Raw genomic sequence first — 14,932 nt, 5'->3', positions numbered from 1 at the left:
TTGGGCTGCAGAGATTAGATCTGGTGTCCACATGGCATTCCAGGACGTCCAAGGCAAGAATTTTAGCCGCTAGACCACGGTGCCAGGCCCTATTATATTTTTTGAAGTATAAAATGTATACCTTTCCAGGAATAATTTCAAATATTTGCTGAATAATAAATGTCAGTGTAAAACCTGGTGCTCTGCTGCTCATCCAGTCTCCTGCTAATGCTCTTGGGAAAGCACTGGATGATGGCCCAAGCACCACCTATGTAGGAAATCCTGATGGAGTTACTGGTTCTGGCTATAGGCCGAACTTAGCTGTGGGGCCACCTGGAGACCGAATCAATGGATCAAAGTTTCTCTCTCCTTCTCTTTCTCCTTACCTTTTTGTTGCTGTGCCTTTAAAATAAATAAGTAAGCAGATAGATACACAGATACTAAGAGAAAAACAGAAATGTGAAATTTTAATTCCAAGGACAACTTATAAGAATAAGAGACCTCAAACAAGTGATAAGAACAAATGTCATTTTTTTTTACAAACTAAATGGAACATATAAAGATTAAGGACAATATATACCTGATAAAATAAAACCTCTCAATAAAAAGATTACACTTACTTTTATCAGAGCCCAAACACAATCAATATGTCCATAAAAAACGCTTCTGTGCAATGCTGTCCAGCCCGATTCCTTGTCTTTCACCAACGGATCCACTCCTTTCTCAATAAGCCAATCTAGCACTCCTTTCTTTCCGCAAGAAGAAACAAGGTGCAGGGCATTCCTTCCAAAGGCATCTTTAATAGTTGCAGCATTGTAACAATGACTTGAGAGAAAAGCTTTAATCTGGTTTTCACTCCCTTTCGTTATCACAGAAATGACATCCAGAGCATGCTTCAGTGACTGACACTTTGATGTGCAGTCAGGGATGGAAGAATTCATCCTAATGGCTTTTATGCTGCTCACTTCTTCAGAATAGTCAGTTAAGACTATTTTTTTTTAATGAAGAAATCAGGACACAAAGTGCTACTTAGTTAGGAAGAATCACAGAGAATAAATGGCCCTTTCTGGCTTATAATATAAATCCTCACGGCATTAATATAAAACTATATATCTGTATATTTTTGGCACTTAAATCAAAAAAATTACAAAGAGCTCTATAAAGTTCATATAAAATACAATTTATTCATTTAAAAAATTCCTCAGTCTATAAATTATTCCTGCAGTCAAGCACCAAGGGGGAGTGAGGAGGGGAACTCCCCCTCCACACTGTCTGATCCCGTTTAAAAATCCATAATTGCAAAGATGACCTGTAAGAGAAGGAGAAAGAAAGTATAAAATATCAATTGACTGGGATGAAACTCTGCTGGCTCTGTCATCAGACCAGAGAGGGTATACCTAAGAAGCCGTTGAACTTGACGGGACAATAAGATGCTGGACTCTATGTTTGGTATACGCTTGCAATGGGGAAATCTCAACTGAACTTGAGCTGTGGTTATGCAATAAGGTGGAGGAATCCACCATGGTGGGAGGGTTTGGGGAGGGGTGGGGAGAACCCAAGTATCTATGTAACTGTGTCACATAATACAATGTAATTACTGAAGTTAAATAATAAATAATTAAAAAAAAAAAAAAGAAAGTATAAAATATCTCACTCTCTTCAAGTACTTTATAACTACTTTATACTTATGTACTCTAAATTATAATTTCAAAGAACCCTCAACTCCTCATATCTATTTTATCAACATTTGCATTAGTCATTCTTAGCTCCCTTTTCTGCTGTCATGTTTAAGGTTAACCTCTGTATCTATACTATGGAGTCAATATCCTTCCTTCTAGAATCTTCACTTTCCTTCTTCTTTTCTGATTGAGTGACTGATTGAGAAAGAAATCTTCATTCACTAGTCACTCCCTGAATGCCCAAAACAATCCTGCTAGGCAGGAATTCAACCCAAGTTTCTCACATTATGGGCAGACACTGAACTACCTGAGCCATCACCTGTTACCTCGCTGGGTGCACATTAACAGGAAACTAGAATTGGGGCAGAGCCAGAATTCAAACCCAGGCACTCCAACACCAGATAGAGGCATCCCAAGGAGTAACAGCTATGCCAAAACCCACTCCTTCATTATGTACTTCTAACTTATAATCTATGTCCTCCAAAACAATAGACACACCTAAATCTACATTTTTTTCTCGGATTTCCATCTAAAAACTTTACCTCCCATCATCATCACTACAACAATCAACACTCTTCCCATTATTCAGCTTTTAGCTAAGTGTGGCAACTGGGCTAATTCTCTGCTTTGAAGATCCTTCACACAGGAGATGGTAATCACACAAACAATATTAAAACACATTTCAAAAAAAAAAAAAATAACTAGACTATTTAGCTTATACATTATGTCAATATAAATTCTAGATAGCTCAAAAACTGATATAACATATGAAACTGCAAAAGTAGTAAATGAAAAGCAAAGAAGATGCTATAATCACAAAACACAAAAGGCCTTTCTTAATATGATCTTAAATCCCAAGTCATAGAAGATGAACATATTCAGTAGCTTAAAAACTATAGATGAGGATGTTGTGGGATGGCACGTTAAGCCAACACTTATGACACCTGCATTTCATAATGAAGCACCATTCAAGTTCCTGCTTCTATGCTTCCAATCCAGCTTTCTGCTAATGCATCATGGGAGGCAGCAGATACCGGCTCAAGTGCTTGGGCCCTTCACAACTGGTGGGAAGCCTGGATGGAGTTCTGGGATCCTGATATCAATCTGGCCCATTCTTCACTGCTGTGGTCACTAAGGGAACGAAACAGTGGATAAATCTCTCACTAAGCCTCTCCAATGCTTGTGTTTCAAGTAGAGAAAAATAGATTAAACATTTAAAATTGGCAAAATAAAAAATGCAAACTGTTTAAGGATTAAAAATAAAGAAAACTCTTCAATGAAGACTAGCGGTATTTGTATGAGTTCACTGTATATATAGGAGAAATATTCCAAATCAGTGTTTCCTACTCCAAACAACACCGAGAAGTCTGAGATGTAATCAGCTTTCTTAACTATCCCAATTCCTGAGCTGGAAAGGAGAATACTGAACCAGATGATTTCTAATCATTTCTAGTTCCAAGTCTATTTTCACTAATCTATATGTTCTACAACTTGAAATCATTCTTATCAAAAGCGTTCTCCCTTGATTTGAGTCAAAAACAAACAAATAAACACAATTAGCCAGCACAAAGAAAAATGTATCAAAGACTCAATAGCTGAAAATGTTAAAACTGGAAAACATGATTTATTTATGACAAAACAGTTACACATAGTTCATTTCATTCTTTTTAGGCTCTAAAATACTACCTTTGTATTTTTAGTGTACAATATCCAAAAGGAACGACTTACAACTGAATCAAACTTTCATGTAAAGTATTGAGTACAACGACAGAATCCTCTAATTTGTTATTACATATTCATTGAAACATTTAAAAGAAGGGATAAGTCTTACCACACTGTCACAGAGAAAAATATACACAAAATACTATGAATACAAATATAGCAGTGATTAAGAGCTAAGGTTTCTTAGAGTTCTACATATTTGAATTCAAATATAGCAATGACAGCTGTTACTAGTTTATATAAATCAAAATTACATAATCTCTCCAACTCCTCCTTCTTCCGAAAACGGTGATAATGCCAGAAACTTCAAATGAAAATGTCTACCATGCTGCCTGGCATTAAATATGCATGCAACACACACAAGCTTTCACTACTATTATTTCTTCAGTAACAAAAAGAGCAAATTTCAATCAGAAAATTAAAATTTCAGCTTCAACATTACTGCTACCTGCATACTTTCCCCAACAACAGCATATGAGTGAGAGAGGCACAGCTATTTGGGCCATCCCCTGTTGCCTTCCAGGATACATTTTAGCAGCAAGTTGAAATCAGAAACAAAACCCAGACATCAACCCAAGCACCCCCAAATAGGCTACCGGTGCCTTAGATTGTCTTTTAATCACTTAAAAGATTAACACCTGCCCCCTTCAAGTCTTTTCCCTTTCAGATCTTAACAATGGTTCCCACTGACCTTCAAATACTACCTTTCTCTAATGTTGCCACTTCTTTACTTCACATTGATTTCAGTTCCTTTCATACTTTAACTCTGTCCTTCTTGCGCATATCAACAGTCTACAATCTGCACACCCCTCCCAAATCCCAAGCTTGAATTTCCAATGCTTACTGTTTTATACGCATTCAATAAATCGCTTACTGAACAGAAAGAAGCCAAAGGAAATATTTATTAACTACCTAAGTATATGCTGGATATTTTTACATCATATACAGATTAAGTAGGACACCCAAATCTCACTACCAGTAAGAGAGAAAGTTAGAACTCAAAGATCTGCTTAATGATAGAGTCCACAGTTTCTGTTCTTTTCCACTGCCTTTTCCAGTCCATCTACAGGCCACACAGCATTGGGAACACAGAAATAAACAGAACACAAATATTTCAAATACAATGCAGATTCATGAATACTTAGGTGAACTATGCTGACTGATCAAAATATATTCTGTTAAACAGTCTCTAGTGTTAAATGGTCACAGTTTGGGTGAGAAAATAGATTTATTTAAGTAATAAAATAAATTAACCAATGGTCAAGATAAAACAACACACAGCTGTAAAAACTAAGACTTGAGAGATGGACATGTGCTTGCTGCTAACTCAGGGTGGGCAGACACTCAGAATACAAAAATATAAAAGCACTATAGCTATCACGATCCATTCAGAATATCCCAAACAATTCAAAATACAGAAAACAGTAAGCACAATGACAGATTAAACTTTGAAAAGCCTTATGTGCCAAGGGATAAATAAAGCAAGCAACTCAAGGACATATTTAGAATCCTAGATTGAGAAGCTTCAGGTTTGTGAGTTAAACCAAAGGCCAAACAGAAAGGCGAATATACCTTGAAAGTAAGGAAAATAAAACAAACTTAAAATAACAAAACAGAAGTTATGCATAGAATTTTCAGTTTCATACATCACTAAATGAAGCACTGGAAGCTAACTGAATTGGTGAAGTGAGGCAGTTATTCTGCCCTTAAGACTGGTCCACTGTAAGTTTTATGCAGTCCAACCTGGGCACTGAAAAAAAGCTCACAATCCATCTACTTACCATTGCTTAACAGTATAATCAACTTCCTACTTAAAAAATCTGATCATGTTACCCCTACATAAACCAATACCCATTTGTTGCATGTTTGTAACCTGTGATCTCAGGAAGCAGATTTCAATTAGACCGGAGAATCACACATCATACAAAGTTCAAGACATCACATTCAGACACCTGAGCTGGTAACCCTAATACATCATTTACTAGCTAATTAACCTTGGAGACATGACTTATTTTTATTCTAAGCTTCAATCTCTCATTTGTAAAAGGGGAGAAAGACTATCTCCTAACTTGTTTTCAAAATTAAAGGAAACAATGCATTCACATGACAAGCACTTAACAAATGTGAAGGAGATACAAAGACATATTGGTAAACAATTGAGAAAAGGCCTGGACTGTTTTATGGTCCTTTCTCTTTGGAACATTTTTCACCCAAATGCTTTTATGAGGTTACCACTTCATACTTTACAAATATACCTACTATCTGTAGAACTTTCACATAGATGTGCCTGGAGCAAATTAATTTACTTCTCATTTCAGCTTTATTATCTCTAAATATGTAAATATGATTACCTTCATCAGAAATTCATGTGAAAGTTAAAAGTAACCTGAAACTAAATGATCCAAAAGCATACCCACAGAAAACAATCCTCTAGTTTCTTGTATATATTCTGCCCAATCAAACTGCTCTCTCAAAGTGCAATTAACAAATCCTCAATGAGAAGTAGCACAGCATAAATAGAAAAATCACCTTAATGGGTAGTCATATGACTTGAGGTTCTATTGTCCAACCTTGGGCAAGCAACTTAACCTGCCCAATTTTCAAGTTTTTGTGAAATGCCAACAGTAACAACCCACCTCACGTACACATGAAAACTTAGAAGCTTTGTAGAGAGGGGACATTGCTATGCTTATTTATATTTATCACCAAATAATTCATCTCAAATAGGCAAGTTTATTGTCTTCGAAATTTTCTTTAAAACCAAATCTGTCTATATTAAAATCAGACATAAGAAATCAAGCATAAGCTACAAACTATGACTAAAAATCACAAAAAGTTAAAAATCTTATTGTAACCCTTAACAATCGTTCACATAATTTTAAAAGTACTTGAAACTCCAGAAAATAATTTAGCTTTATCAATGTCATAATTTTAACTTTGTTCAAGTATTCACTGGGTGAAAAATACAGTTCAATACACTAGCAACGCATTCCTAGTTTCACAACTGAGAAAATACCTAAATACTAGAGGCAGAGGCAAGCACAACCTGGACGTGGCAAACAATTACCACACTATTTACACTGGTAAAATTAATCTAGTACCATTTATAACAATTAACCAAGTAACATGGAGCTCCTTTCATTGGTAGTGCAATTCTCTTATGATCTATTTAGTTTTATAGGCCAGAAGTTTTAAAGGTTAAAAATGTGTTCTTTACACAAAATTTAGCATACCGAAAGCCCCTAATACAAGTTAATTGTGAAACAACTAAACATACCCCTTTTTTAAACTTCTAGCACCAAATTGGGAATGTACCAAAGTCTATGAAAATGTCTGCCATAATTCTTAGAAAACAGTTATTTCTGTCCTCAGCTACCCTGTTTCATTTTCTACAAAACAAAACAAAACAAAACAAAAACAACCAAGGAATTCAAGAGAAAAAGGGACAGAAAGGATCAAGAAAGGGCTATTCAAGTCTGTGAACTTGCACCACATTATGGGTACAGAAAACAGCATCTCTCATAGTCACACTCTTTCAATATTTCTGATAAACTTCGAATTTCAAACACTCAGCTTGGAGGCGTAGAAAAACATATGTTACACCAACCTCTGCTCCCTAAAAACATCCCCTCTGGCTAACATTCCTTAAGTTTCAAGGAACTACACGGGACCTGACTACATTAGACACAAGCACAAAAGACCTCCAGCTTCTGTTCCGCCCGAACACCCACCCCCTAAAAAAAGAGCCCGTCTCTTTTTAGGGAGTCGGTTCCCACTTGGCTGAACGACACTGAGTGTCCCCAGCGTGGATTCAAACTTCGGCTCCACCAAGGGGTTAAGAATCACGGTCGAGCCCCAGAACGGCTTCTAAGTCTAGGCTCGGAGGGAGGCGAAGCCACCACATCGCAGGAGGGCGTGTCCCGCAGGACGGGCCATTCATCAGCCGAGAAGGGCGGTGGAGAGGCGGCCGCACACCCGGGCCACTCGGCCGGCCCCGCGGCGCCTCGCTGGACGCCCGGCATCGTCGGCACCGGGCAGTGTCCTCCCCGAGTCCGCGGCCACCCGCACCCTCCGGAAGGCGAACATTCTCCCGCGGTCCCCGGGGGTGCCCGGACGCGGTCGCCTCAGCTCACTCGGCGCCGATCCCTCGCTCACCAGTCGCTAGATGAAACTGCGCCGGTGGTCTCCGCGGGGTCGACACACAGCAGCGCAGCGACTCATTCTCAGTGAAGGAAACAGAAGACACCCAAGGGCGCCAGAGTGAGGCGGTCCCCAGAAGCACAAGAGCTCTGAAGACAGCAGGAGCTACAGCCGCGACTACCGGCGCCGGCTAAGGGGTGGGGAGAAAAGGCCGGCGCGGGAGGGACCCAGGAATAAGACAGGTGATGATTGGCTGGAGTTGGTGTATGGCTGGTGCCGATTGGTTGCTGTCTGCCCAGAAGTCCTCGCGTGTCAGCACGTCTGCTGGGGCCTGGCTTTGGCGCCGCAAAGGAACTTGACCCTACCCGGCCTTGGGAACGAATACGCTGACCTGGGGCGGTGATGAAAGTGTCCCTTTTGCCCAGGTAAAAACGTCTGTCTCACTGCAGCCGGAAACAGGGAAGAGATGATTAAACCTGGGTTGGAGCTACCCTGCTGAGACCCGGCAGGGTGTTTGAGCCTTCCAGTCACACCGAGCGCAAGCCAAGTGCGTAGACGTCACGCATCAAAAAGAACTTCCTTCCGTGGTTTTACTTTTGGGGTCACTGGAATGTCAGTCTCCCAAAAATACAGCCTCACCCCTTTCTGGCTCGCCCCACGTGCCTGGGTTATGAGGGAGTGACTTCTGTAGTCCATGGCGTCACTGCCATATCAGATCACCAGGCGACCAGCTGCTGACCGGGGTCACGCCACTTCGGTGCCTGACACCAGGCTTGTACTGGACTTGGGCTCTAAGGTCCTTTAAAAAAAAATGAGCCAGAGAAAAATATTAGTTAAGGGAAAAAGCCAAAATCAATGCCGAATAGGAAACGAACTCAATGTTGCTGAATGCCTGATACAGTAGACGCTCGAGTAAATATTTGCTCAAGGAGGGGTAGCATGACTCAGAGTTGGCTGTACAGCTGTGCCACGTTGTGGATTACACAAGCTATTTAGACTCTGAGCTATAAAACAAGGAAATTGGACTAGATTGTCTCAGGTCCTATTCAGCTTTGCCCCCCCTTTTTATTTTTATTTATTTTTTCTGACTTTTGTGGGTTTGCCTTTCCTAATATTATCCAGTTTCTTTGCCTCTTTCTCTGAGTGCCTTTCTTTGACATATAATAACATCCAATTTTCAATGTAGAAATGCAGTGATTTTTGCAAATAAGCTGCACCTAATGGTTTTCATGATAAAATGGCCAGTAGTGGCAGGTAAAGCTAATAATGTAAATTAATGCATTGACCTAAGTTTAAACCTTATTTCTGGGCAAATCTATTACTTCTCTGAAACCTCAATTTCCTTTTTTGTGAAATGGAAGCAAATGCATTCCGGGCTGGGGGAAATGTAGGGATACAGACATACATAGGATTTAGCAGTGTCAGCACACCATAGCACTGGATAAATGGGGCTGTGTTTTGCAAGTAAAGCGTTTCCTTACAGGTGAACTGTTCCTCACAGTCATTCTTTAATGTAAAACTTGTGAAGTCTCAGGCACTTGTATTAAGCATTGAAGATCCAATAGTGAGCAGTAATTCCTATAGATATGGGTAATGTCAAACATTAAGAATAAACTGCAAATTTTACAAGTATAACAAAGAATACTTTAGATTGGACCCAACATCCCAGAAATTACTATGTGAAACAAGCTAGAAATAGTATTCTAGATATTGTGAAATTGCTTTCCTTTTCCCTGAAAACTTAGGTACTTTCAAAGGTACTGATTATTTTCAGTACAGAACATTGAAATCATTGGAAAATAATGCAAAGGAAATACAACTCCATTTAAAAATTAATTTTAAATGTGAATAGAGGATGAAAAATACAAAATTAGTCATTTTCCAGGCCCGGCGCAATAGCATAGTGGTTAAAGTCCTTGTCTCGCATGAACCAAGATCCCATATGGGCGCCGGTTTGTATCCCAGCAGCCCCGCTTCCCATCCAGCTCCCTGCCTGTGGCCTGGGAAAGCAGTCAAGGACGGCCCAAAGCCTTGGGACCCTGCATGCATGTGGGATATCTGGAAGAGCTCCTAGCTCCTGGCTTCGGATTGGCGCAGCACCGGCCATTGCAACCGCTTGGAGAGTGAACCATTGGATGGGAGATCTTCCTCTCTGTCTCTCCTCCTCTCTGTACATCTGCCTTTCAAAAAAAAATAGATACAATCTTTAAAAAAGCAAAATTAGTAATTTTTAAAAAGTTTGCAAAGAAATAAATCAAAATACTAAAAAAGTACATTAGAATGTATCAATAACATCATTTTTGTGTGGTAAGATTAAGATTAAGGTGGCTCTGTAATTTTTCATTTGTAATTTTTCATTGTTAAATGCCATTTTATGTTAAAAAAATTGAACATTTGGTGTATAATTTCTAGACTGACTTAAGAACTAAAGCTGGAGAAGATTTAGATGGCAGTGATATGGAAAGTGGGGGAGTAAAAAAGTTAGACATGAGGAGGGTAGCACTACAGAAATACTTTAAGGCATACAATGTCTGTACGACCGATGTCCTAAATGCTGCTTTTCCAAAGTAAAGTGAATCAAAAAGGTTATTTCATAATTATGTGTTTTACGATATCATTCAAGTTGTAGAGGCGTAGGGAATAACAGTGCTGTTCCTGGTCCAGCTGGTAGTAGGAGAGAGATGATCAGAATTTGGACAGATGACCAAACCTAATTAGGTTTTACAAAACTAGTGATTACAGGAGAATCAGCAGTGCAACTGGCCTGGAGACAACTACAGTCCTTTGTTTGGCCGTCTTTTCCTCTGTAAAATGATTTCCCAAAGAAAAACACTTTACTGGCCAAAGCCATGTGTTACTCGACTTTGTCCTTTGGAAAGAAAGCACTGAATCCTCTACCTCAAGCTCAAAAATTCCTGAACTCCTAATGACTTGGACTGTGCAGACAGTCAAGGATATCATGATTGACAGCCCCTGTTAGAGAAATCCTACTGTAGTTCAATAGAGTAAGAAGTAGCTCCCCAGAAGAAGGTACAATAGGCTGTTTCTGTACTCTTAGATCCAGGAGATAGGGTCCCAGCTGCATTCTTCCTCCATGATGGCTATCCTTCTAATCCTCACTAAATGGGGCCACACAGATCTGTGAAGGCTTCCCTACTGGTTTTTCTTAACAGTGTTCCTGCTATAACTTTTTAAAAAAAGATTTATTTATTTTTATTGGAAAGGCAGATGTACACAGAGAAAGAGAAACAGAAAGATCTTCCATCTGCTAGTTCATTTCCCAAGTGGCCACATTGGCCATAGCTGAGCTGATCCAAAGTCAGGAGCCAGGAGCTTCCCCTAGGCTCTCACATGGGTAAAGAGTCCAAAATCTTTGGACCATCTTCTGCTGTTTTCCCAGGCCACAAGCAGGGAGCTGGATGGAAAGTGGAGCAGCCAGGCAGGAACCGGTGCCTATATAGGATCCCAGTCCTTGCAAGGCAAGGATTTAGCCACTGAGCCATCATGTCACCTTCCCCAGCCCCATTTGTTACTTACATAATTTACTATGTATTATACTGTTTTGTTTTCAAATTTATTCGATTTATATGTGGGTTCAGTGAAAACAAGCTCTAGAGACAACCAGCTTATTACCCTTATTTTTTAAATAATTATTTTTAATTTTTGATGATTTTAACATAGTTGATTAGGGTGATAGGGTCAAGAACTACAGGAAGGTAGGTGAGATCACTGTTTCCACATTCTCGTTTTTTCCTTCCTGTATCTGGGAAAAGGGAGGAGATAAGAAGAGAAGCCACACCCAGCCTCCCAAACACCTCAGCACCCTGGGATAGAGGACAGCCACCCAACACCACCCCAGAGTCCCCGATGTAGGGTATACTCTGAGGGTCTTGCTCAAGAGATTTTGATAGTTCGACAGTTCTAAATTACTGCTGATCTCACCACTCCAAGCACAATGCCCTAAGCAGTAATTCCACCCCATCAAGACCGCAGAGCTCGCCACAGGGCAGCCAGCAGGCAAAGCCCAGAGCCGATGGAACTCTAACCCAGGCAAGCCATGGAATTGCCCAGTGCTTGGCAGCAGTGGCTGGGGCTAGGGCACCAACCATTGAGTCTGACCTGGCTCAGATCCCCCCAGCAGCTGTGACACTGCTTGGAGGACCATCCACCCAAGTCCCAAGGTTGAACTCGCCTGCCCAGCCTGTCAAGATGGTGGCAGTGGGCAGAGCCAGGGAAAGGAGCTGCCAAGATCCCCTCACAGTGTATTTACTGTTATGGGAGAAAACCCTTAGGCCCAGGCAAACCCTGGATTTGCCCACTGCTTGGCTGTGGTAGCTAGGACTAGGGCCCCAAGCATTTAATTCCAGCTGGCTCAGATCCCCCCAGCAGCCAGCATACTGCCAGGAGGTCCATCCACCCAAGCCCCAAGGTCAAACTCACTTGCCCCCCACCCCAGCTTATTACTCTTATTACTAGTTGTGAAATCTCAGACATTTCATAACCCCTATAGATCTAGTATCAAATCTCAAATGACAGTAATTGTACCTCTTTCAGAAAACTCTTTTGCAATTTATTTTATTTTTATTATTTTATTTTTAATTTACGAAAAGAACAAATGTCATGTATTTCACATATACAGCTTTAGGAGCATAACACTGCACCCATACCCTCCCTTGCTTACTCCCATATTCCCTCCTTCTTATTTTTCTTTTAATGTTTTTTTTAAAGATTTATTTATTTGATTACAAAGTCAGATATACACAGAGGAGGAGAGACAGAGAGGAAGATCTTCCGTCCAATGATTCGCTCCCCAAGTGAGCCGCAACAGCCGGTGTGCGCTGATCCGAAGCTGGGAACCAGGGACCTCTTCCGGGTCTCCCACACAGGTGCAGGGTCCCAATGCATTGGGCCGTCCTCCACTGCTTTCCCAGGCCACAAGCAGGGAGCTGGATGGGAAGCAGAGCTTCCGGGATTAGAACCGGCGCCCATATGGGATCCTGGCGCGTTCAAGGCGAGGACTTTAGCCGCTAGGCCATGCCGCCTAAAATTCAACATACTTTGAATTTTCTTTATAATCACAAGCTTCACCCTCCACTAAATAAAAAGTTCAGCAAATAGTAAATTGAAGAATCAATTTTCCCCATGAGCAAAGAGAGGGATATAAACAGTCAAATTTCAAAATGTCAGTATCACTCATACACATTACACTTTTTTTGACACTCTGTATAATCATTACTACAAATGAGAGGAAACGTTTGTTTTTTGGAGACTGACTTATTTCACTAAGCATAATGGTCTCCATTTCCTGTATGACATATTTCAGGAGACAAAATTTTCAGTTTTTATGGCTGGGTAATATTCCATCTCATGATGACATCTGGGTTGATTCCATATCTTAGCAATTATTTTCTTTTTCTTTTTTTATTTTACTTCTTTTTTATTATTATTATCATTTTATGATATAGTTCCATAGGCTCTGGGATTTCCCTTAGCTCCTTCCACTGAGTTCCCCCATATTGTTACTATAGGATATATCCTCATAAACAGTCATATGTCCTTCACTGCAGCATGGACAATGGCAGGGAGCCCAGCATCCCATTGTCAAGATACAGTTAACAGTTTCATTGGGAGTCCATCTTTGATCTGAAGTAGAGATGGATACTGCATTGTATGCTCACATCTGGATATGATAGGGCCCATTTCACAGTTACTGTATATCCCCTTAAATGAAAAGCCACAAAGCAAAATCAACAACAGTGAGAGAAAAAGAAATTAAAAATGCCATGAAGTTAAGTAACATTTTACTGAATGACTACTGTGTCGCTGAAGAAATGAAAAAGAAAATCAAGATCCTTCTTGAAGAAAATAATGCTACTGAATCAGTGAGTCAGTGAAGAATTTAATAAGAAAGCTTTGAAGAGATGAAACAAAAAAAATCAAAATCCGTAAGATAGAGTTTCTGCTGATTTTTGTTGGTGAGATATGTTTCATATAGGCAACAAATAGATGGGTTTAGTGTTTTTAATCTGGCCTACTTGTTTATGATGTTTGATTGAAGAGTTTAAGCCATTTACATTCAGGGTTGATATGAATGGGTAGTAATTTAGTTCTGTCGTTTTAGCGATGGGTTGCTGATTTATTTAGTCTTCTGTTGTTATTTTACTTGGATGTTCTTCACATTTGCCTTTGGTTTTGATGACAACTATTCCTCATCTCTGTCAGGAGAACATTTATAGAGCAGGTTTGGAAAAGGCATATTTTGTTTTTGTTTGTTTTATTTGAGGCATAAGGTTTTAATTTTTCTTTGCTATGGAGAATTTTATTTCATTTTCAAAGATAAAAGGAAAGCTTTGCTGGGTATGTTATTCTGGGCTGACAATTTTTTGCTTTTAGAATCTGGAATATGTCGCTCCATTCTCTTCTGGCCTGTAGAGTCTCCTGTGAGAGGTCTCCTGTGAATTTAATTGGCATTCCTTTATATATCAATAGATTTTTTTCACATGCATCTTTAAGGATCTTTTCCTTATGTTCGATTGAAGAGAGCTTGATGATCATGTGTTGTGATGAAGATCACTTTTGGTCAACCCTGTTGGGAGTCCTGGATGTTGTTTCTCAATTCTTTCTCTAGATTAGAGATTTTTTCCCTTATTATTTCATTAAATACATTCGTAAACTCAGCTTCTCTTTCCGCACCTTCTGGAACTCCCATAACTCTTATATTTGGCCTTTTAATAGTGTCTTTCAATTCTTGAATACTTTTTTTGGCCTGATCTGGCTCTGCTTCCAGCATTTTGTTTGTTTCCTCCTGGTGACAGGAAATATCTTCCAATTGTGAGATTCTTTCTTCTGCTTCATTCATTCTATTTTGGAGACTCTCCACTGTACTTTTAATTTGCTCTACTGTATTCTTCATTTCTGATATATCAGCTTTTATTTGATTCATTTCCTGTATGACATATTCCTTAAATTCCTTGGACTCCTTATTACATTCTTCTCTTTGTTGATAAGAAGCTTTATAGCAAGTGCTTTGAATTCTGTATTCCCTACTTTCTCAATGTCTTCCTCAGTGAACTCTGAAGTAGGCATAGGGTTTTGATCCTTTGCAAGGGAGTCTTCAGTAATATTCTTTGTGCCTCTGTCTCTTCTTTTGCTCTTGGTCATTGTACTTTTGGTTATCAGATTCTTATCCTTGGGGCAGGTTTCTAAGATCTGTCACACAGAGGTCTAAGTTTGATTTTACTTATTGCAGTTGGTACATGGCTCTTTGTTTGCAGTCATTTGAGCCATTCCCTCCAGCAAGTTCCAGGTCTGGGTTCTTATGTTAGACTTCCATCATGGTCTCCATGCTGAAGCTGCACGGAACCTTTCTCCCATTTCCAGTTCAAGCAGGTCCCAGGATTAGAGAGACACCA

The 14,932-nt window shown here is 39.8% G+C and overlaps 1 protein-coding gene across 1 annotated transcript in view; it reads right to left on the bottom strand.

Moving 5' to 3' along the window:
- The window catches only part of IBTK (inhibitor of Bruton tyrosine kinase), a 71,165-nt gene extending 63,020 nt beyond the window's left edge, over positions 1 to 8,145 (bottom strand). The window contains exons 1-2 of the mRNA XM_058661145.1: positions 7,536 to 8,145; positions 600 to 1,288 (exon numbers count right to left, since the gene is read on the bottom strand). Coding sequence (XP_058517128.1) covers positions 600 to 920 — 321 coding nt within the window. The 5' untranslated portion in view covers positions 921 to 1,288; positions 7,536 to 8,145. The remainder of the gene's footprint in view (positions 1 to 599; positions 1,289 to 7,535) is intronic.
- Between the last annotated feature and the right edge of the window lie 6,787 nt (positions 8,146 to 14,932).

The sequence above is a fragment of the Ochotona princeps genome, chromosome 1, assembly GCF_030435755.1.
Source record: "Ochotona princeps isolate mOchPri1 chromosome 1, mOchPri1.hap1, whole genome shotgun sequence".
Lineage (NCBI taxonomy): Eukaryota > Metazoa > Chordata > Mammalia > Lagomorpha > Ochotonidae > Ochotona > Ochotona princeps.
The sequence above is the reverse complement of the archived record's forward strand: the minus strand, read 5'-3'. Positions and strand labels throughout refer to the sequence as shown.